This window comes from Aquila chrysaetos, chromosome 26 (genome assembly GCF_900496995.4).
Source record: "Aquila chrysaetos chrysaetos chromosome 26, bAquChr1.4, whole genome shotgun sequence".
NCBI classification, from domain to species: domain Eukaryota; kingdom Metazoa; phylum Chordata; class Aves; order Accipitriformes; family Accipitridae; genus Aquila; species Aquila chrysaetos.
In genome coordinates this window covers 14,144,127-14,167,266 of record NC_044029.1, presented here as the reverse complement: position 1 = coordinate 14,167,266, position 23,140 = coordinate 14,144,127, and the positions used below count along the sequence as shown (strand labels likewise).

The 23,140-nt window shown below is 39.5% G+C and overlaps 1 protein-coding gene across 1 annotated transcript; it reads left to right on the top strand.

Moving 5' to 3' along the window:
• The first annotated feature begins 2,432 nt into the window (after positions 1 to 2,432).
• On the top strand, positions 2,433 to 22,665 carry RAB21 (RAB21, member RAS oncogene family). Its single transcript, XM_030002753.2, has 7 exons — positions 2,433 to 2,807; positions 9,718 to 9,777; positions 9,961 to 10,068; positions 11,606 to 11,669; positions 12,490 to 12,544; positions 12,984 to 13,072; positions 13,987 to 22,665. Exons 1-7 carry the CDS (start codon positions 2,658 to 2,660, stop codon positions 14,124 to 14,126), a joined length of 666 nt encoding a protein of 221 aa, XP_029858613.1. The 5' UTR covers positions 2,433 to 2,657; the 3' UTR covers positions 14,127 to 22,665.
• The last annotated feature ends 475 nt before the right edge of the window (positions 22,666 to 23,140 follow it).

Sequence of the window (23,140 nt, the reverse complement as noted above, 5' to 3'; positions counted from 1 at the left end):
ATTCATTTTGGTATAATAACATACAGGGCATTGTAGTTTCTTTGTGAAACAGAAAATACGTCTCAAAAGGCATTTTTTCATGCAGATGTCATCAGCAACATAGTTAAAACAGAAGGTCTGTAAAAGTATTTTTAGGAAGCTATGTAAAAAGGGGAAGCACACCAAATAAAATGAAAAAGAGGCATGCTCTTCTCAAATATGCTGAAATAAAATAAACACTTCCCAAATTAAATTAACACTATTAAAATAAAGTAACTTGAAAACTATCACAGATAGTTAGTTAAACCTGCGGATTTTAGTAAATCATGCATATCAGATTACAGTCAAATGTGACACTTCAGGTAGCTCTGACAATTTTCTGTTCTCAGCCAGATTGGCCTTTTAATTTAATTTAGTACTGGTGGCTGAAGGTTTGGAAGGCAGAGGATTCTTGGAGAAATAGTCTGCCAGAATTGAGCTTCAGTTGGTGTCTTACGCTTTGCTGTGCCCTCTGTTAGAAAAACAATGCTCACTGTTACGCTGTCAGGTGCATTCAGCACATGGACTTCACACAGGGTGTCTCTCCTGTAGCCCTTTTCAAAGCTTCAGCTCTCTTTCTCACTGGAAGACAGCCTATATTTCCATCACAGTGTTCAGTATAATAATACACTTGACTTAAGACTGATGAAAAATCACCCATGCAGAAAATACCCTTTTAAGCAACAAGATGTAACTGATATATGGATCATTTCTATGCAAAGGAGAACTGAAAAGTACAAATCAGGCGTATTCTTCAGTATAGCCCCGTGTATTTACAAAGAATGTACATAGAACCTGCTTTTGTTGAAAACAGCTACAAGAACAGGAAGTTTTTTTGCGAACGGTTTTCAAGAAAGCCTTCCACAGAGCCCTGTGTCTCAGCAGATGCGTTTGCCACCAGTTATCCAGGAAAGCCTCAACCTGCTGGGCCCTGCAAGCAGCTTGTGCTCACGAGCATCGATTTCCATTGTCTCTGGCAACCTTAATCCAAAGCCAATCTTACCTCCTCCTTCTATTCAGCCTGAAAGAACTAACACGCCAGTCAGCTTTACTGCCTGTACACAGAAGGCATGAGTGACAGAAGCCAGCTTTCCAGCAAGACAGTATTTTTATAGTAACGTGCTGAAACCACTTCTGTGCTAATAAAACTGGGAATTTATTTAAAGAAAAGATACTCCTGAAGATTGTGTCTGCATTGATTTTTACCTTGTCCTATTTCCTTTATTTACATCTGGATAAAATAAAAAGGTTTATTTACATCTGGAGAAAATAAAAACAATCCATTTTGTATGTGAATGTAATGCTGTTCAGTAATGAGGCTTCTAGCTTCAGGAAATTTGATCTTTGTTCTCTTGGATGCATTCGCTGTTCTTTATTCTTTCTCACACAAGAGAGCATGAACAGTATCTGACAGAGAAAAAATGAAATTGCGCTATGATGCCTTTTCATAAGCATTAATTTTCTTACCGCTAAATGATCACTAGAGAGAAGTTACGCTGCGGTAGTTTGGATTGGTTTGCGAGGATTGCTTTTAATTAAGGAATGATACCCCGTTTTCCAAGGCAGTTATCTAGTTCTCGATTGTACGAAACGCTACCAGACCCGTACAGTCAAGGAACTCGATAGAAGAACACTTTTCTTGTGCCTTTCTCATCGCCTGCTCCCACATCTCTGTTGGAAAGCATCTTATTATGGCCTGTTTTTTTGCAAGCATGTAGATGCTCATGGAACTTAGTTCACATGGATGGGGCCGCTGAAGGTGGAACAAAACCTGCGTGCTTGTGATGTCCATAGTCTGTTTGTTAGAGGCTTTGCCCTCCTGCTCACAGGGAGGTGCTCGGTAGGTACACTTGAAAGCCTTAAAATGACATTTAAATGCAAATTCATCCCCGCCTGTATATTTCACCGAGGGTTTACCTCAGTTTCTATGGTAAAGCTGCTTGTTACGCTCGGGCCTGGACCGCCCCCCCCCGCCGCCTGCCTCATCGCTCCCCTCATGACACGTTTTGGGGGACAGGCGGGTATTTTGGGGAAACGCGCGGGGCCAGACCTGAGGAGAAACTGCCTCCCACCCCACGGCGGACCTCCGCAGCCGGCTGCCCTCGCCCCAGCCGCCGCTCCGGCCGCCCTTTACAGGCAAAGGGAAAAAAAAAAAAAAACAAAACAACCCGCCCGCTGCCGCAACCGGCCCACCCGCCCTGCCCGCGGCAGCGGCCTGAGGCGCAGGTGCCGCCTCCCCCCCGCCCCGCCCTCCGAGGCAAGCCCCGCCCCTCCCCTCTCACGCCCCGCCCCCTCCCCTCCGCCGCTCTTGGGCGGGGCCTCTCTCCGCCGTGGCGGCGTCCACCCCTCCCATTGGTCGGCGTCGTGAGGGAGGTGGTGGGGGGGGTGCGCGTGACCGAGCCGCGCGTGACGTAGGAGGAAGAAGACGCCATTAGGGGCAGCGGCGCCGTCGGCAGCGGGGAGCGTTGTGGTTGTTGGCGTCTTTTCCCTCGGCTCCGTTCCTCCGGCGGTGCCTTCCCCTCTCCTTCCCCGCTTCCCCTCTCGCTTCCCGCCCCCGCGAGTCTCCGTCCCGGTGGGCGGCGGCGCCCCGCGGCCGCGTTGCGGACCGTTGATGTGAGGCGGCGGACGGCGGGGCGCGGATGGCGGCGGCGGGGGCCGGCGCGGCGGCCGGGGGCCGCAGCTTTTCCTTCAAGGTGGTTTTGCTCGGGGAGGGTTGCGTGGGGAAAACCTCCCTGGTGCTACGCTACTGCGAGAACAAGTTCAACGATAAACACATCACCACCCTGCAGGTGCGGGCCGGGCCGGGAGCCCCTGCCCCGAGCTACCGGGGCCGGGATTGTGTTGGGGGGGGGTCCGGGGGGGGTCCGCTGCTCTTCTCCCCTTCCCTTCTCCCCTTCCCTGGCGCACTTTCTAGGGTTGTTGGCCGGTGCCAGCCCGCCCGTGGCCGGAGCGACCTGCTGCCGCTCTTTAAATGGTGGCTGTCCCCTGCCGAGTTTGCTGGAAGCTGGTTTTCTGGCTTCTTTTTACGCCTCGGGCTTAAGCTTTCGGTACTTAAAAGGTCTCGCTTCTATTCTGAATACTAATTGCTCGTTTTTTCCAGTTATGTGTATGAATGTCTTCGTTTGAATTTTGGGAAGTATTGTTTGAAAGTAATGTTGTTACTGTCATCATTGGTAGCGGACTGATGACTAAGTGTTTCGTATGTGCTGCGTTTCTGTTAATGACAGTCTTCCTCATGCTCTCAAATCCTAACCCTTGAACTACCTAAATACTACTGTTCAAAGAGGACAGCTTTCAAAAAATGGCCTTTGAGATTAAGGTTCATGATTCAATAACGGAAAAGATTCTTAAGGCTTATTTGCTTGTCACGTTATCTCCCTGAATTTTGGCCTGGTTCTCAGTGGGTTGTATGTTAAGTCTTTTGGGATGTCTCTGCTTGCTTAACATTTTTATTTGCAGTTACTCCAGTTGCACAGCATCTTTCTTAGCAGTTGTGCGCATGTATGTGAAAGTGTGGTTTTAGCCCTGTAATGTATACTGCTCTTGATATGTTTTTTTTTTTTTTGTAAATAAACAAACAAACCCTGCCACCATGTGGGCCACTAGTGGGTTTTGAATTACTGTTGAAGTTCCGTGAAGTACAGAATAAATAGTAGGTGATGCCAAAAAAGAGCTGTAGGGTAGTTGTGCACTATTCCTGCATGTTTAGGGGAAAATTCTTGTGGGCTGGGTATCCGGAAGTATTTAATAGTGAAACTTTCCCTTAAAACCAAAGAAACGTTAGAGGTGCACTAGAAACAATACAGTGAAGTTTTTCATAAACAGATACTGTTGCTCCATTTTTGCTAGAAGAGCTAAAAAGAACATGTTTTAAACTTCATTACCCTACGTGCATACCCTGCTGTTGGATCGATCTATTGGTAGGGTTACTAGGCATGGTGTGGTATTTATGGTAAGCTGATTGTAGCTCTGATTGCCGTAGAGGTAATTAATATTCGCTATGCTACAGAAATGACTAGTAGCTTGTAGGTGTCAGAGCTGCAGTTGTAATTTTCACCTGAAGTGTAGTATTGAGCAAATAATCGTTTAAAGTGCATCAGAATGATTGTGTATAGCTGAATTCTGATATCCCATGTAGAAAGAGTAGAGCTGAGTAGTTTGTTGTGTGATGCAGCTCGGTGTTTTTTTTTGTTAATCGTTTTCTTTAGATTTGTAGTGGAAAACCTAAAATTAGAAGCAAAAAGCGAGTTGAAATACAGACTCGGGGTCTCAGATGTCATAAAATGGACCTTTAAATGCCTCCAAAATGTTGACAGGAAAATGTCTCTAGATACTATAGCTTGAGAGCTTTTGGGTTTGTCTGTCTGGGGGTGGGGGTGTGTGCTTGTAGAGCAGCGGAAGTACATGGTCACACTTGATACTGAGATTTTGTTTCTCCACTGTGATTAGGTTTCTGGTTGCTACCTGTATCTTTTAACTGACTGCACTGTGTTTCTCAACTTGTTTCCTTTTCTGTTCTGAGCCTCCTTAGCCACATATACATCTTATTGATTGTAAAATACAATGTCAGTTGCTGTTGAATCTTGCTGCACATCATGTGCAATTGTGAAGTATTATCTTTATTATTCTTGTTTTCCTATGTCTTACAGTTCTAGAAGAAAGTTTTAGTAAGTTCTTCCACTAGCAAATTAAAACATCCCTTAAAAAAATAAGATAAGGAGAAACTAGGATATCTGATTAATCAATGAAGTGACATTTTTGCAAAACATCTCTTTTTTTAAGATTAAAGGCTTAATCTGGTAAGGTGGCTGTGTTTCATGGCATCAGTTCAAATTATTGCACCAAATTACTTTTGTTCCAATAAAGCCAAAATTAGATAAATACTTAGCTCCTGATTCAGCAAAGGAGCCACAGTGATGAATCATATGAACAGATCGGTAGATACTGAGATGAGGTTCTCCATCCATGGTAATCTCTGACTTGGAAAAAAGAAAGTACTGTGTAGTGCTCTATTCCAGTATGATTGCAACAGAAAGGGGGGTGAGACTGTAGCCTTCTGGAAACTTTATTCAGTGATGTTGGCTGGTGCTTCCTGCCGTGTGAGCCCAGTGGTGGGGGAGAGCACAGGAAGTCTTTAAATTAGTCAGTGTGGATATCTTTTATCGGATGTATATCTATGCTTTCCTGTCTGAATTCTAACAGTTAAGTATTGTTCTCTTGTGAAGTTAACCTGTGTACACCCAAATAGGAGAGTTTCTTTTGTGCTAGTAACAGAAGGCTTTTACCGAAAGGGAGCTGTTTCTCTTCTCTCCACGTCCCCCTTCCCTAAATGCTAGCTAGAGGGAAATGGTGAACTGGAACTTCCTTTGAGGTTAGGAGGCTGCTGGGATGTGTTGCTGTAGTTATGTTAGCTTCAAGTCCTCTACTTAAGATATTGATGACCTGCAAATTGAAATTAAGGTTGCTACTGATTCACATAAGAAAACATTTACCTAAAATAATGTGAAAAAGCTGATGCAGGAAAGGTAGAGGTTTTTTGCAAACATTGAACACAATCCATAACCTCTTGTCAGACCCGGTGGGACAGTTAGAATTGGTTCCCATTGATTGAAATATGGAGGTCAGTGCTCTTGTCTTGATAAAATAATGCTAAGCTATAAATTGATACCAAGTGAACTGTGCTGGAATTACTCCAATAATAAATCTACTGTCAAACTTTTTTTTTAAATTTGGGTAGACACTTTCTGTTAGTTAATTACTCAAGATAAATACAACTTTTGTGTAATAATCTCTCAAATGTGTGGAGAACTGCAAAATATCCAACCCAAGAGAGCTGCTGACGTGGTGCTAATAATGCTATACAGATCCTGATTGCTTTGCTGGACTTGCATAACCTGGAAAAGCTGTCTTGGCTGTCTCAGATAGCTGGGGTGGGGGGAAGACAACACAAGGAGGTTCAGTGCTATATGCAGTGTTGGTATGCCTGGTTTGCCTCTGTTGAAGATGAAGTAGTAGAGGGGCAGGTGATACACATCTGCTTTTATTCAGTGACTTTCAAGAGAATCTTTTGCAGCTGAGTCTTCCTTGTGTTCTACTCAGGCCCCTTTATCAGTTCCTAACAGGGTCTGATGGATGAGTGAAACTGAGGTCTTAGAAGAAAGAATTAAAAGAAAAGACTTTCTACAGGCACATAAAGAGAATGGAATTTTAGCTCCTTATAATTGCATTATCCTTTTCTTCTAAGTGTGTAAGTAGTCTTCAGACTAGTCATAAGACACTAGAGTAAAAATACCAAAATTAGTAGCTTATGTCAAAGAGGTATTTGAGATTACTTATCTTTGAATTAACTGTGGTCCTATATATTTGTGGGTTTTTGAAAGTCCTAGAAAGAATGAATTGTCATAGTAATAAAAATAATATGGAAAAGAGTTACTGTAAGTCGAGTCATAACTTGGACTGAAATCTGTAGTACTCAATTTGGTAAATTCTTGGGAGATTAGAAAAAATGTTGAATCCTCTTCTATGTGTAACTACCTAATGCTGTCAAGACTGTCCTGATTTCAAAGGCTTTGATGCTCTTGGTAGCTGACCTTTTCCTTAAACTAGGCTCCTAAACTATCTCAAAACAGTAGTTAAGGTTCTTCCTTCCATGTTGGGTTCCCCCCAGATTTCTAAAAACTGCATAGTCCTGCTGTTCACCTGATTTGTTTTTTTTGCTCTTTAACCTCAGAATGAGTGAAGAGTAGTAACCTTGCTCTTCCATGAGACAAATAGCACTTGAAGTGGGGCGGGGGGGGGGTGGTGTTAAAAGGTAGGTGTTAGGTGGTTTGTCTTTGGCATGTTTGCTACTGTGGCTGTAAAATGCACTTTACCGATGGCAAATATGCCAAACTTGCCCATACTTATTAATTCAAGGATGGAGCCTGCTAACTATATTCTTCAATTATGTGAACACAATGAAGATGAATGAAGTGTTTAATCTGTAATATAGTATTGACTCTTTCTTGCAGCATGTTCACAAAACCTTCTGCTCATTACTAACCATGACTACTTCAAATATGAGGTTCCAATCTTGTTATTGGGCAAGCTTTTTAGACAAACTTGCTTGTAATCAGGATATCTGATATAGGATATTGTCTCTCCTTTTTTGGTTAGAGGCCTAAGTTTTAGTCTGTCTAAAGTCTTAATTAGTACAAATTCATCAAGTTTTAATACAGAGAGCGAGTACAATAGCCCAATACTAAATACCCTTGCCAGTCTCCTGTGATTTTTTTTTTTTTTTTTTCAGGAGACATTAAAAAGCCTTACTTGAACGTATATAGGAGTATATAGGGGAATAGGGTATATAGGAGAAATATTCTACTCTTAGTGTTAAAAGACAGTATTACTATCAAAAGCTGTAGTGACCTGAAGGACTGGTGATACTTAAGCAAAACTTGCCAATGGGGATAAGCCTACTTTAATATTTGCTCTGTCAGATAGTAAAGATAGCTGTACTATTAATTGGGCCAATGTCTAAAGCCATGATGTTATAACTTTATGGGTACCGAGTTCTGTGGTTTTTTTAAATATAAATCCTGTGTAGGATTAAATATAAATTCTGTGAAGGATTTTTCTGCCTTTTGGTCCAGAAATGTGATTCTCAAACACTTATGTGAAACTCGTATCAACTGAGCAGACTTGATTGTCAGTGTTGTGACAAAAGCAAACGGTGCTCAGAAGAGCTTTTGCCTTTGAGATTTACAATAGAATATCAAGTACTGTAGTACAGCAGATCAATAAAATATTGTCAGGTAAGCTTGATTCATTGTGCCTAACCATACCTTCTCTTAATATGGCCCAAGTGTTAGTGAATTAAAACTTCTGAAGTCACCTCTAAGCTTTTAGCTTTTAAACGCTGGTGTGGTAGAACAAATTATGATACTAAGACTAGACGCTGATCAGATGATCCTTAGGGACAGCTAGCTGAAAGCCATAAACAACTTTCTGCAGTGTTTTTTATTAAAGAATTAAAGTTTTCCTGATGTTTAAGATTTGCTACTCTGCTGTTATAACAGTTGGTTAGAGTGTTAAATAGTTTTAACATGCTGTCTGGAACTTTTTCTGAAGTTGACTTATGTCACCTCACTGTAGACTGAAGGGGTAGCATTATTAATGCTGTAGTTATGTTGAATACAGTGGTCATAATGATTAGTTCTTTGCTATCTGCTTTTGGAAAGTTTCTCATTGTTTTTCTTTCCTCTGGTCTCTCTTTTCTCTATGTGTTGTTAATCAGACTTTGTTGAAGGCTTTGGGGGAAGGTACAGTTTACTTCAAAAAAAGAAAAAAAAGTTTCTTGAATCATCTCACCTTAGGTTATACAGGTGCCAGAGCTGATGTTGGGGAAGTAGCTGAAGAACAGGAGCTGCTCTAGCAGCTGAGTGTTGGATGACTTTAACTGTAATACAAGCAGCACTCCAGAGAGGCACTTTCACAGCAGTTTCAGCCGGTGTAAATTGAACTACCGTGGTCTTCTGTGTGCGTACTAGTTACTTGTGTAGTTAAGCAGCAAGCTGGTTCAAGCACCTGATCTGGCCCATGACAGTTTCCACATACACATGACTTTTAGTTAGTTCAATGCCTGGTCAGTGCTTATACAGAGAGCTCATATTGAGCAAAAGTTAACCCTTGGCAACAGAATTGTCTGATGTTAACCTGTTACTGCCAGTTTGCAGAACAGGGGGAGCATATTCTTAATGTATCAACTCCTTCAGACCCCATTCTAGCTTGTTAAACTTGTATTGAATTATACCCCTTTTTAGCCACCCAATTATACACTTGGTAACGGAGGTGGTGGTTGAAAACGTGGATCATGCAGGCTTGGAGAAGAACAGACACACTCTTGAGTTACTGAAATTAGACTAACCTTGCAATATGCTCTGGTCCTGAAAAACATTTTCAGAAGATAATGTAGTGGAATTCTTAGAGCAGCTTGTATGCTTATTCTGAGGCTTTTCTTACCCTGCTACTTGCTTTCTTTCTGTGTGTTAGCTGAGAAGCACGTTGCTGAGCTTTTGGGAACAGTGTCTGGGGAAAAAAAAAAAAAACCAAACAAAAAACAAACAAAAACCAAACCCAAAATGCAAACCACACCTGCCCCAAAAAAGCCCTCAGAAACAGAAGGGAAGAGTTGTGGGCTCACTTCAGCTAAAAAAGGGAAAAGATACAGACAAGGAGACTTGCAGAATACTAGTGTTCTGAGACTTCTAGCAATAAACTCAAACTATTTTATTTTGTTCTAGCAGCTCATTAACAGTGAACTACTTTGCCTAATTCCTGCAAATTAAAAATCCTGTTAGGCTGGTTCCTACCCAAACTTCATGTATGCTTGTAAAATGCTTCAAGTTCAGCTTAGATTTATCAGTGTTGTGAATTAAGACTCTTTCCACACAACTCTCTTATCCTTTCCAAGTCATTCAAAACAACAGCAAAAAGATGTAGTAAATGATTGGCTTAAGCCAAATTTATTTAGAATAGATGTCCTGGCAAACTAGTGAAATGACTAACTGGTTTAGTATTGACTCAGCCTTCTGGCTTAAAGAGTATTTTGATCCAAAAATCTGTCTTTTATTGATTCAGATGTTTTTATTAGTAAATTAATCTGAAGTCAAATGAGACATTTGTGTGTAAAACTTAACTCTAATCTGTTTTGCTTTCCAGGCATCTTTTCTTACAAAGAAGCTAAATATTGGTGGGAAAAGAGTAAACCTTGCAATATGGGTACGTTTACTTTCCTATTTTCCCTCCCCTAGCTAAATAGAATATTTTCCTGAAAGATTACTTAGGTTTACTAGAACTTAAATGTTAGGCACTTCTTAATAAAGTAAAATTTCAAAGTATTTGGAGTTTCTTGAAGTATTGTTTGCTTTGTCTTAAATGCTAACAAGTGTATTTTAAATACAGGATACAGCTGGTCAAGAAAGATTTCATGCATTGGGGCCGATCTACTACAGGGATTCTAATGGCGCTATCCTAGTATATGATATAACAGATGAAGACTCTTTTCAAAAGGTACTGGACAGATTTTTACCTGTGTGAGATGTTAACTGATTGAAAGATAATCTGTGATATGAGTGTGTAAATGGGAATCTTCTGTTTTCAGCAATAGCAATATATATTACATCTGCAAATTTAGACCATATAATGGAAGTATATGCCTCATTAGTATTCTTTTGAAGGCTGACTTTTTTAGTCTACTAAAGTTCTAGCAGAGGTATTCAAAGAACACCAGAGAATTAGGAGTGCAAGTTACCTGTGACAGGCTATAAACTTAAACCAGTACTGTTGTGATAGTATGCAATACTGATCTCTACTGTATAAACCAAATTACTAGAAGATATTCAGTGACATGACCTTTTACAAATCTGAACTCTGAAATTGCAATACACGATAGTGGAAACACTACTTTTTCAGTGATAATAAATATTTGGACTTCAAATCCTCATCAAAACCTGAAATTTGATAGCTAATTATTTTATAGCAGTATTAGTTGATCAGTCTGAGCAGGTGAGGTTTTTTTCAACCCTGTGTCAAATCAGTGCTATCACTCTAGGATGTTCCAGCTGAAAAAATGGTGACACTTTTTCCTAAGTGAGTTTGTCTCTGGTTAGCTTGTGGCAAAACTAGTAGGACTTCTGTGTAGAGGAGTAAGAAATTGTGCTTTTATGGGCAAGGCTTGGGTTAGCAGTGATAGAAGTAGTGTAAAGGTATAGTTCCACAACAGCTTAAGTATTTTAAATAGTCTGATGTAGGGCAAGTAAAGCATTTGTGCTAACAGTTAAACTCTTGCCGCTCATCTGCAGAATTGTGATGACTTGTGAGTCAACTTGGGCTCAGCATGAAAAGGCACTACTTAGTAAAATTCTGTGATATTAAAACACTTATTCTCAGAAAAAAAGAGGGAAGGTTAATTTGCAGAAGTTGCTGCATAACTACCTCTATCGTGTATCCTGACTATTTTTAGGTTCTTGAAGTGATTGCTTCTCCTCATGACTTAAATTCCCTTAAAATAGCAGTCCCTAAGTCAATGCAGTGATCATACAACTTCAAAGCATGACAGCAGAATTGATAACAGATAACCATACCATCAGCTGACTCGACACTCTTGTCCTATCTGTTCTCTCAGGAAGCAAACATCTGTTATAATCTAACCTGAACAACTCAGTTCAGGTACCTCTACCTTTAAAGTACCATTTGTGATCTGTCAGTAAGTGCCTGTTGATAAAAGATCTCATGCCTGACCTAAAGTGGCCAATGCAGTGAACTTGTTCTTTGGAGTGGGGCTAACATGAGTGTGGTGAGTTATATTTCTGGAGTAATTGAACCATTTTATCTAAGTCATTTGCTCTTAATTTCAACTGCAAACTAAAACCTGCTGAACAAGAGCCATGCATAGCTATCTAAAGAATATTTTGTCCATCTGTGTTGCTCTAAACATGTTTGTTTCTAGTTTAGAGTAAACAGTTAATGAATGAAGTGGGTCAGTTCCGCAGTGCCTGAGCTAGTAGTATATCAGGTGAAAATAAACTTACTTCTGTTCTTTTTGCAGGTAAAAAACTGGGTAAAGGAATTAAGAAAAATGTTGGGAAATGAAATCTGTTTATGTATAGTAGGTAAGTCTTTCTTTTTTAACATGTGATGCTGAAAATCAGAAATGTTTCTTTTGATTAATAGCATCTTCCAAACACTCCTTTGACAGCTTGTACAAGTGAAGGGGTAAAGCTTATGTTAATTTCATATTTAAAATTCAGTTGGAGCTAGAAGTTTCAGTAGGTCACATTGAGGCAAATAAGAATCAGTTTTGAAAAACAGGCTGTTTAGTGATACACCATGTCAGAAGTGCATAGTACAGACACCTGCAGACTGCAGTTTAACAAAGAGAAACATAAACCTCAAATGTGTGTTATCCTTCTTGCAAGTATTCAAACGTCTTGGTTTTTTACTGTTCTCAGTGGCATAGACTGGATGCTTGTCTGTTTTCATAATCAAGTGCTTGGGGGGGGGGGGTGGGATGAGTCTTAAAGCTTGGATATTTCAATGCAAACAGAAATACTGGGTTTAGATTTAAAATCAGATCTAGTGATTAAAACACTTCCAGGAGGATAGATATATGGATGTTCTCCAAAAACTACCTATGCAGCACAGATAAGCTGCTAATAATTTACAAAAGAAAAGCAAAAGGCTGAATCTGTGGCTTATATGGAGGTATTTAGCTCTTCTGATCTCTCTAGAGAAGTAGAACTTCATTGCCTGTAAATGCTTGAGTGAAAGGAGATTCTTATATCATTGTGCTCTAAACTGAGACTTGTGTAAGAGTCAGTCTCTACCTGGGACAGCTTGTGAGAAAATGATGGTGTACAATAATTACATGACTGCTTTCTTTTGGGTAATTTTGTAGTACAAAGACTTGAAAGATTAACTTGTTTCCAACAGGTAACAAAATAGACTTGGAAAAAGAGAGACATGTTTCAGTGCAAGAAGCAGAAACGTAAGTCACACCAATTATTAATAGAAACAGTCATTGCAGAATTATGCTGCAGTAATAAACTTGTGAAGCTGTTAACAACTGGCAGGCGTAAACCAGCAGTGCCTCATTGAGTGCTGTGTTAAGTGTTCTGTTAGTATCAGTCACATAATGTCCTTACTCACCGAAGTATAACTTGAGAGCTGTGCATGATTACAGTCAACATTTACAGTTTCAATGCATTTCTAGACATGAAACTTTCTTTATTTCATCTAGTGTTTTTCAACAATCATGGCAGTTTTAACCACATAATTCCCTTTTTATATTAAATCAGCATGTTATTGTTAAATTAACTCTGAACTTGGAATAAAACCTCTTGTGATCATGTTTTTGCTTCATGTAAAGTGGCTTAGAAAGATTGAGTCCTTTAGTACAGTGAAGTTCTGTATCTGCATTCCTACAGGTATGCTGAATCTGTTGGAGCAAAACATTATCATACTTCAGCTAAACAGAACAAAGGAATTGAAGAACTGTTTCTTGACCTTTGTAAAAGTAGGTATTATCTAGCTTTGGTAAAGAGCTCATTCACAAAATGCTCAAGGCTTCAGAATGCTTAAAATGATACAGAGAAGCCTTAATGTAAACTATTACTAAGAACTGACTTCATCTGAGTCTACTTCAAGCCACCTATGTACTGTAACAGCTATGGAAGCTTGATGTATGGATGCTTAAAATACTGCAAATTCATGCTGTATTCCAAAAATGTCTTTGTCATTTGTTGGAGCACTGACTGCTGTTTCACTCGGCATGTGTAAATAGTAACATCAAACTTCATGTGACTGGTCTCCCTGTTGCCTGCTTCAAACCCTCTGTTTCAACCTCTTTCAAAAATCTTCTTAAATGATGTTGATTACAAATCATAAACTTGAAGTTGTAATGATGCAAATTTTACACAGCAGTCTAAGCAAATGGTGAACATCACGGAATGTAGGATAAAAATGTTATAACACAGTGAAGTTGTCCTATTCATTGAGTTCTTATGATACAAGAATTTAAGCAAAACTTCACCTGCATGTCCAAAGAGTAGGTTGGGTGTTGTTTTTTTTTGGGGGGGGGGGTGGGGTATGAGGTGGTATATGTGGTGTGTGGGGTTTCTTGTTTGTTTTCTTTTTTATAGAATGTTCTTGATATGGGTGTATAAATCTAGCTTTTGAAGTCACTAACTCCAGAACATCTGAGCATCTAAGGTCTCCCATAGTCAACAGGAGCTGCTGGATGTTTGGTGCTTTAGGAAGAAGATTTAAGTATGTTCTTGCAGCTGTGCTATGTGATACCTAAGTACTTCTGCGTAATGAATAGGAGAACTAGTCTTGCTGAACTTTGTGCATATAACTCAAATAGATTAATATCTCAGTCTTGTGTAAAAATGCAGTGGAATGTCATCTAATACATTTCTTCCTTTACAGGAATGATAGAAACTGCTCAAGTGGATGAAAGAGCAAGAGGCAATGGTTCCAGTCAGTCAGGAATAGCAAGGCGAGGTGTACAGATCATTGATGATGAGCCACAAGTACAGAGCAGTGGAGGGTGCTGTTCTTCTGGATAATTATAAAACTGTGCATCACTGCCCTCTCAATATGAAGACTGCCATATTCCAAGTCACGCATTCTTTACCAATGGAGTAATAGAATTAACAGTATTTAAAAATAATCACATGTAACACTGCAGAGACCTTAAGTGCTAAACTAGTGGCGTCTGTGACCAGAGAATTGGCATTTTCTACAGTGGTTAACAAAGCAATTACCAATGGCCTTTTTACATATTTTTCTTTAATGAGGAATAATATGCATGTAGAAAAGACCTACTTAAAGGCTTCATTTATATTCTTTTAAATCAGATCATTATTTAATAACTTATATACATTGTTGTTGGAATGGTATACGTTTTTGCAGCTCTTTGTATTTTGTGGTAGATTGAATTGTATCACTTCTAAAATGCAAATTGATTTTTTTTTTTTTAAATTAGCAGATATCTGAAGTAATATTTTTGCAGGGCCTTCACAAGCCTATAACTGTCAACTACTTTGATATATTCTGTTCATCCTGTATGCCAAGCTGGTAAAATACATTGTAAATTACATATTAAATATTTTATCTGCTTTTACAATTGCAGGTGCAGAAATATGTACATCAGTCTTGTCAGTGATTGTGAAGTGAATAAGTCAGTGAAAGATGCAAGCTTTTCACGTGTACTGTTGAATTGCTCATTCTATTCCCCCTACCTGAAGACAGCTTTTTTTGGTACATTCATAGCTACAGCATTTTTTTTAAGACTTTTCTGGTGAGGAGCAGTATTTACAGTACCCCCTTAGTGGGAAGAGAATGCTTCCGTAGACTGCTGTTTAACATTGAGGTGTTTGACTCCCAGCTAAAACAGTTGGCGCATGCATATATCTTGCCTCTGCAGTTACTTTGGCCTCTCAGAATATCCCCAGAAAGTCAAAGCAACTTTAGCCCTCATCTGTCTGGTAGCCAGTAAACCAGATGCATGGGAAACTCTTAAGCTGCATTAATACATTTGTGTCCCAAGACAGCATTATAAGCTATTAATGAGCATTTTTTTTCCCCCTGTATTGCAGGGCTTGAGTGAACAAATGAATTGGCGTTAACTAGAACTGCTTCTGATTTGGAGTGATTAAATGGAAGATATGAAACTTGCCAGATGTAATTGTAACTTTGGGGATACTAGACAGAACTGAATTTAACTCCTGACTTGCTCTTTCTCTTGTAAAGCGTTTTGAAGCCCACTTAAGTTTTGGGAGGAGGGTTTTCACAAAAAGTGTATAAACTACTATCACAAACGAACACAAATGGTGGTAGCTGAAACTTCAAAATGTTTTGTGCTCTGACTTTTTTTTACTTAAGTTGTCATGCTTGGAAAAACAGTAAAGGTGATGTCTATGACAAAATAGAATATTCCTTGGCCTTCCTTTTTCTGAAGGGTAGAATTAGTATTGCATATGAATGCACTGAATGGTGTGGGTATGTTCCGATGCACAAAAGGAGTAGTAGTAACTAATCACTCTGATATGTAAGAGAAGTGTGCTGTCTCCAGTCTGATTTTTATTTTCTCTGAAATAATAGATGGCTTTGATACAGACTGGTCCTGGTGCTTTTTTCCCTTTCTGCCTAAACTGTGGTGTAGATACTTTCTCTTAAGCTACCATTGCTGTGCTCTTCTGATATTGTTGTATGCATAATGGACAAAGGTGATCTGTTCATGCTAATGAAGATAAAGTTTCTTGACCGCATAGAGCTTTGGTGTGAATCTAAAATTCATGATTACATGTGTGTATATGCAGCAACACCATTAAATTAACATTCTCATATCCAACTTAACAGTGAGCCTTGCCAAAGTTGAAAAAACGGTCAGTTGGATCTAAACCCAGTACCTTCAAATCCATACAGTTAGATGAAAGTCAGTCTTGTAAGTGATACAATATTGATAAGAGGAGTGAAATTGGCAAGACTATGTTCAAGACTGGAATCTCCTCATAATAAGAGTTCCAGATTTTTTTATTCAAATTTTGTGGGTTTTTTGCAGAGATGGAAAAAAAAAAAAAACCCAACCAAACAACCCAACCTCAACTAGACTTGATCAGCAGATGAGTCACGAGGGCTTACACCAGAGCATATGTGTTCTCGCCAGAGCAGAACTTTCTCCACTTCTTTGAAGTGGACAGATACAGTTCTGGTCTGGAAATTAATAGTAGGTGTGTACCCAAGAGAATGTTATGTTTGACTAATTTGAAGTAGCAGCAGTGTGTTGAATATATGTTTCTGCCTGCAGCTAAATAGTTTTTCTTTAGTGTGTTCTGTGATAAGGGCATTCTGTGTGACTTCTACCAATTACAAAACTAACCAAGTGATGTTGATACTAACTAACCCTTAAGTCTCTTAGAAAACTAAAACAATTACTACTGAAAACTTTGGTGGGAGTAAGGGAGCCCACAATTTTGTATGATTAAAAAGGTTCTGGTTGCTATTAGCAAAATTTTTTAAAATAAATTCTCAGAAGTTACTTTTCTTTCTTAAGCTACAGCATGAAAAATACTCTCTGGAAACCTCCTTGTCTAAGCTGCAGTTTGGTTGGATTTGACTTAAGGAACTTAAAACCTGTGCTTAGCAGAGTATCATTATGTTACCTTACAAAAGTAGTATAGCTTCATGAAGTCAGGGGAGTTGGTTTCCAAGACACAAGTGAAAACTTTATGGATTGTTTAGACTGATTAACGTAAGACTTCAGCTGTTCATTGTTAGTAGACAAAATATGAGAGTTCCAGGAAAAAGCATCTTTTCTGAAGATCTCTAGGGTGTTCTTTGAATTAAATATATAGGAAAGCACAGATAGTTTGGCTTTCTATATTTGAGCAGGATCTTACTCAAGTAACCTGGTGTTACTACTGCGTGGTTTGGTTTTCAAGAGTGGTGCATTTGCTGGCATCTATCTAGATTGCCTGGTTTTTATGTCTTAAGGAAAACTGTTTTCTTGTTGCTAACTTCTGTTGCTGGAAAACAAGCAAGCTATTTCTCATTCTTCTGAGAAGAGTGCAAGAGAACAACTATGTCTGTCTAGAAAGTACCTCTATCTATCCCCACAATAGAATCAGCCAGACACCTGCTACAGCATGTAAGTCAACATTGAGCACACTTCCTCAGAGTAAATCTTGACAAAGATTACTCATATACTATAATAAAAAAGGTCTAACTTACTATAAATACCTTTCCAAAACAACTTTAAGTACTTGCTCACAGTCTTGATGCTGCTGCTATGAATACTTCAGCTACCTATGAAACTTTATCACTTGCTGAAATAAAATTTAACAAACCAAAGTCCAAACACTTTAATGCAGCAGTGTGTTGTCTCTATTAGGAGTTATTTATGGACACTGTCTTCTTGCACTTAGACTAGAGTTCAGAAGTTGTAAAAGACTAGCTGGACTGATTCAGACAAGGACACTCTAATAAATTCAGATATGTGGTACTTGGAGATGAGTGTAACTAGCTGTAAAGACTGGGGGTGATGACTTCATCTGGTTTGCAGTGGTCTCACATATGGTTCCAAGATGGGGACATCCAATGTCCAGATGAACTGTATTGGCTGGTCTCTTGAAACAGTCAAGTAATTGAGTGTTGCCTTGATTACATGCTTTTTCTCCAACGTTCGAACATTGTGGACAGGCGTTCTTGCTTACTACCACATAGAAAAGGCTAAGGGATACTTTTTAATCCTGCCACTTTTGTTGTTCTAGGTGTTTAACTTGTATTTCTGCTTACAGCTCTTGAAGAACCTAGTAATTCAATTTCTACTTTAGATTCCAAGCCAGATGAAAAAAGTTTTGCAAAAAGGTATGAGGTCATGGAAGGTGGTTGGAGCTCAGATGGAGTTCTTTGAAAATGTTGGATGCTGTCAGAAAAAACAGTTGAAAGAAGGTAAGAGGAATGGGAGTTCTGCTTGAGGACAAATGGAGGTCAGGAATCTCCACAAGCTGAAAGCATTTAAGTGGTATGAATGATAGAGTGTAGGAATAAGAGAGTTGGAGCTGGCCACCTCTCATTTTTCTGCTTTTTATGGAAGGAAAAGGAGAAGCAGAAAGAAAAAGGGAGGTAGGAAAAACTGAAGGTACTGGTAAAACTGAAGGTGCTGGCAGTGGGCTGGTGAGTGAGGTGCTGAGCTAACCATTTCTTGGTGGAGTTGCTGGCATCTCTTAGCAGTGTTAGTTGTCTAATTCAAGACTTTTCTAAGATTACTTCCTAGGTTGTTTTTCCTTCTGTGAAATACCATTTTTGCTTCACTAAAGAGAATATAACTAACTTTGAACTGGCTTTCAGACACAATTCTAACCTACTTAAAACTTGATTAGAATATGCTAATTTGTGAGTTTACAGTTAACTGGCTTTGTTAATCTTAGTTTGCATCAAAGCTTAGGAAGTCAGGAAATGTATCTTGTAGTGAGGATAACTTTTACCACAGTTGTGTTGAGGAGTTGCAGATGAAGACCGAGATCTTTGGCACTAGCTGCTGCACAAGCTCAAGAAAGCCCCCAAACTAGCTCTCTTTTAACTGTGCTGGGCACTGTTGCTCATGCTACTCTTTGGGTGATTCTGCTCAATGCCAGGATTTTTTCCTCTATTTAGGACAAACCTGTGCATCTCAGTACCTGTCTATCGAATTTATGCTTTTTCTATCAAATAAGAGGGAAGAGTATACATTGTTATTGTGTTTTTGGAGCTGTCATTGGCCACTGCATTGAGCAGAATGAGATGGAGAAATGGTTTTGAGAGTTGAGGAAAATCTGGAATGTTTCTTGTCTTGAGGTGGCTTGAAAAGTGAGAATCTATGAAACTGTCACCATTATGACAAAGATTTTTCTGTCCAAGATAACTGAAAATATTTTAGCTTGCAGAAAGTTTTACTGTAATCTGATTAAAATGATAAATTGCTCTAATTCCAAAATGAAAACTTATTTCAAGCTGATCTTTTTTGATTCTTAATTTTTTCCAAAGACTTAAGTTTACCAACCTTAGCCAAAACCTTCAATTGATTGGCGTATTCTACAGCCTCAAAATAATGTCTGTGACTAGGGAGGAGCTGCATACTCATTCCACTGGACAGTTTGGAGCTTTGATGGTATTTATTCAATACCAGGATGTTGAAAGATAGACTGCAAAAATAATTGTTTCCATCTATTTCCACTGCTTTGTGCACTCGGGCAAGCAGCATGACCTGGTGCAGCTGCAGAGTGTGAAAAGAGGGCTCCTGTCCCTCTCTTCCTGCTTGTCGGCTGCACTGATCCTTGTTGTTAATGAATTATTACTACAGGAAACTTTTGGTGCTGGAGATCTCCCTGTACAAGAAAGGAAACATACATGTTCTCTGCTTGCTTCTCTAGCTCTTCCAGACAGGGATAGGTACTACAGCAGTAATACCCAGTTCCTCTTGGTTTGAGAATGTTGTTTTTTCTCAAGATGAGCTGTTCTTATTTCTTGACACGTCATTTTTTTCAGTGTATCTAGTCTCACTGATCTCTTGCAAGGGATTTTAGTACTTCATTGTAGGTCACCCAGAAGCAATGCAATTTGAAAGTATGACAACAAAGGATGATGAGTAGCTGTTTTGCAACAGTCTTCCCCAACAGTTGGTCATATCTTGCCTCCAAACCAGCGAAGAGAGAATATTGGAAGTTTAATGGTGAGTCCTTGCTACCTCTGGTACCTGACTCCTGTTTCCCGGATATTGGAAGTGTCTTAGAAGAGATCCAAGTTGAGAGGATTGGAGAGAGCAAGGACTACTTTCTCACCTGTTGCCAAGTAGTTGATATCCTGTGACAGATCCAAACTCATGTAACAGATCTCTTTTGAGCTGTTGAAACTGTTAAATTGCAGACCCTTTTTCAAGTTAACCATTACTCCGTTCTGAAAGGTCAACAAATTTGGGACTCTTAGTGGAAGAGAACAAGTAGTTTCTCTTTTTCAGAACAGGAAACTGCCTAATCAGGCTTTTCTTAGTGGAAAGAGAAGAGGAAAGCACTTGATAGCACTGACAGTACTTAAATCTTTAGTTATTTGATCATACAGGCATGATGATGATTGTCTTACTGGATTTTCTCATCCGATAAGCTCACTGAACTTATCAGGCTCAATCAAATAGAATACTTTTCTTTGAACCCAGAGAAAATGTTAGCAGGGCAAAAGCCAACACTGAAAAGGACGTAGCATTTTTAATATCGGGTAACTTGGCATTGTCAAATGCTGTAGGAATATTCTATATGGCATTTCTGGATAAAAGAAATTTTGAAAAAAATATTAAAATACTTTCTAGCAGAGGCTTCACAAACCTTAACTTTCCCAGTGCATTGCTGCAGCTGGAATTCTTAAATATGTCTTAAGAGTATTTTATGTATCAGTGCATTTACATGAAGATACTTCTGTGATAAATTAATTCCAAGTGATCAATCGACTAGGGAAACAAGAACTTCTTTAGCATGTCTGCTATTCTATCAATGCCTGATATTAAAAGTGAAAATGCATGTAAGTGGAAATGGATCAATAGAAAGGGGGAAAAATGTGTACTGAAAATTGATACAAGAAAACAGCTGGAAATTCTTGCTACAGTCATATCTGAAAATTGTGATCTCTTACAATTTTAGTAAGTCACAGAATTTGAAACTTGATGAACAGTCTGTAATAAAAGTGGCCCTGAAATTACTGGAGGTTGGGGGGCAGTGGCCTAGCTTACAAAGAGATTTGGTAAAAACTGAGACCGCAGGGGGTTTTTTTGTTACAAATTTCTGAACCTATCTGAGTATGATGTGATGAAAGATGGCTTTAAGATGCCAAACCAGGCTCAGCGAGGTTGCTCTACCTTATGCTAACATATACCCCAGAGACTAGTGTGAGCAGGGACCCATAAAAATGCAGCTTTGATTCTCAAAACTGGTCCCTGGCAGCCCAGAACAGTTCATGAGGAAGGAGCAGTTGCTGTTGAACCACATTAGCCAGTTTAATGATAGCCTCAGGCACGCCGCCTGTATGCTAACTAAGGGAGGAGCAAAAACAAGTCAAACATGGGAGGCTCAAGACTGGGAATTTTCTGCCTGTTATGTGTTTGTATCCTACTGATGTCCTGCCACCACAATGAATGTTTGTGCACACTTCCCTAGTGAAAAGTGCTGTTCAGCTGATGCAGTGGATTTGAACTGGATGGACATAGTGAGTGAAAAGAGCAAGCAACAGGAAAAAGCAGGGCAAGGTAAGAGGATTTTGCACAGTTCCTGCTTTGGCTGTTCTTAGCCCTTTTGCTGGCACTTTTAAAAAGTCAGTAGCTATATCCTACTGTCTTTGTGTCAGAAAGTGTATTTTCTATTTGGTGAGAATTTTTTGGTCAGGAAACTGAAATCTTAAGAGCTTTTTAGAGTAAACGTAGTTCCTTCACAGATCTAGTGTTTCCAAAGTCTGTCAGCATCTCATTAAAGGGGCTATATTAAATGGTGAAGAGCAAGCGTCCTGCCTGTAGTTACACCCTGCAATCTGACTCCTGTGGTGAATGTTTCAAATAGCAAGAGGCAGCAGAGTATCCAATGCACCTCCGATTGCCAGTCTACTTTCCCATTGTTTTGTAACATAGAGTAATTGCAAAACAATCAACTGTAAGATGTGCCCATACTGGTTAGAGAAGTTGGTTTGAGGCTTAAAATGACACTGAATTGTACTTTGATGGGAGCCTGCAAGGCATCTTGACCATTCTTTCAGTATGTGGATACTGCAGTGCTTGGCATCATGGGACACAGATTCTTTTTCAGGGACTTAGGGATTTCAGCTTGCTTGTATGGGAGATGGAGCTATCTCTGAAGTGGATTATGATGGCAAGTTAAGAGAAGGAAGGAAGTATTGTGTTAGTAACACAGACCCATCCTTAGCATTGCTTTTTGAATGGCTGGGATGAAATACAGCATTGCCTACCCCCACCCTAAAACAATTGTTCCGTTAGTTTCCTGCTCTTTCCAGGAAATGTTGCCTGTTGGTGGTGTTGTAATGCATATGTAGAAGCAATGGGGTTACTACTATTTGTCTTTGCTTTCTGCATTCCTAGCTCTGGCAATACTAGTCTCTGCCAATCGGCAAACAACGGATCAGTTTCTGTTTAGTCATCACTCTCGGATAGCTTCCAACTAGCCTCTGTGGAGGCTGATGCAATCATCAATCTCTCCTTGCATGACAAATGCTGAGCATTTCATGTTGGTTATCTGCTCTGCTTTTATATTTTAAAAAAGTTTCTTGTCCCACTGAGAGAAGAAAGCTATTGTAAACTTGTGATCAGTTGTACCAACTGTAATGTTTTCTTATGACAAATCTTGTATGTTTTGGGTTGTTTCATATTCTGGAATTCTATGAATGCTTGATATGTATAGATAAAAAATACCAGGTTCACAAACAGGAACTCACAGCTGTGGTTATGGATTTACTAAGTGTGACAGAGTGCAAATACTTGAAGAAAGCTCATTATCCAGTGTACTGCCCTCATGTCCTGTTATGTCTCTATGCCTTCACACTCTAAATACAAATAAATGCTGCTGGGGAATGGGATTTCCTTCCTTTTAATTTCAGTCAGTGCATACTTAATTTCTTTGTCCCTCTCCTTGTCTAACCTTGTGGCAGAAGGCAGCCAGGCGTGGAACACTACTACACCCATGTGCTCTACTTGTGCAGGTTAGGGGTTTTTGTGTTTTCTTAGAGGAACAGGTTAGAAAGGCTATTGTATCTTCACTTCTCAGTTTCTACATTGAGGTAGAGACAGTGAGTAGAGAAGATCCTAACTGGTCCCAGAGGCTATGTTTTTGCTGGCAAATAAATTAGGCCAGGGTGCATAAGGTGCTCTGGCCTCGAAAGCAAATGGCACAGTACAGCTTTCATCCAGGTGGTCAAGTCCTCTTCTGCCCTTTAAGTCATATTTATGTACTCCCTGCTTGGAGTGGCTGTGCTGTTCCCCATGCTGTGTCTAGGTATTAGTCTGAGAAGCCTTAAACGGTATGGGTGATAAGTTATATAAAAGAGCATGCTA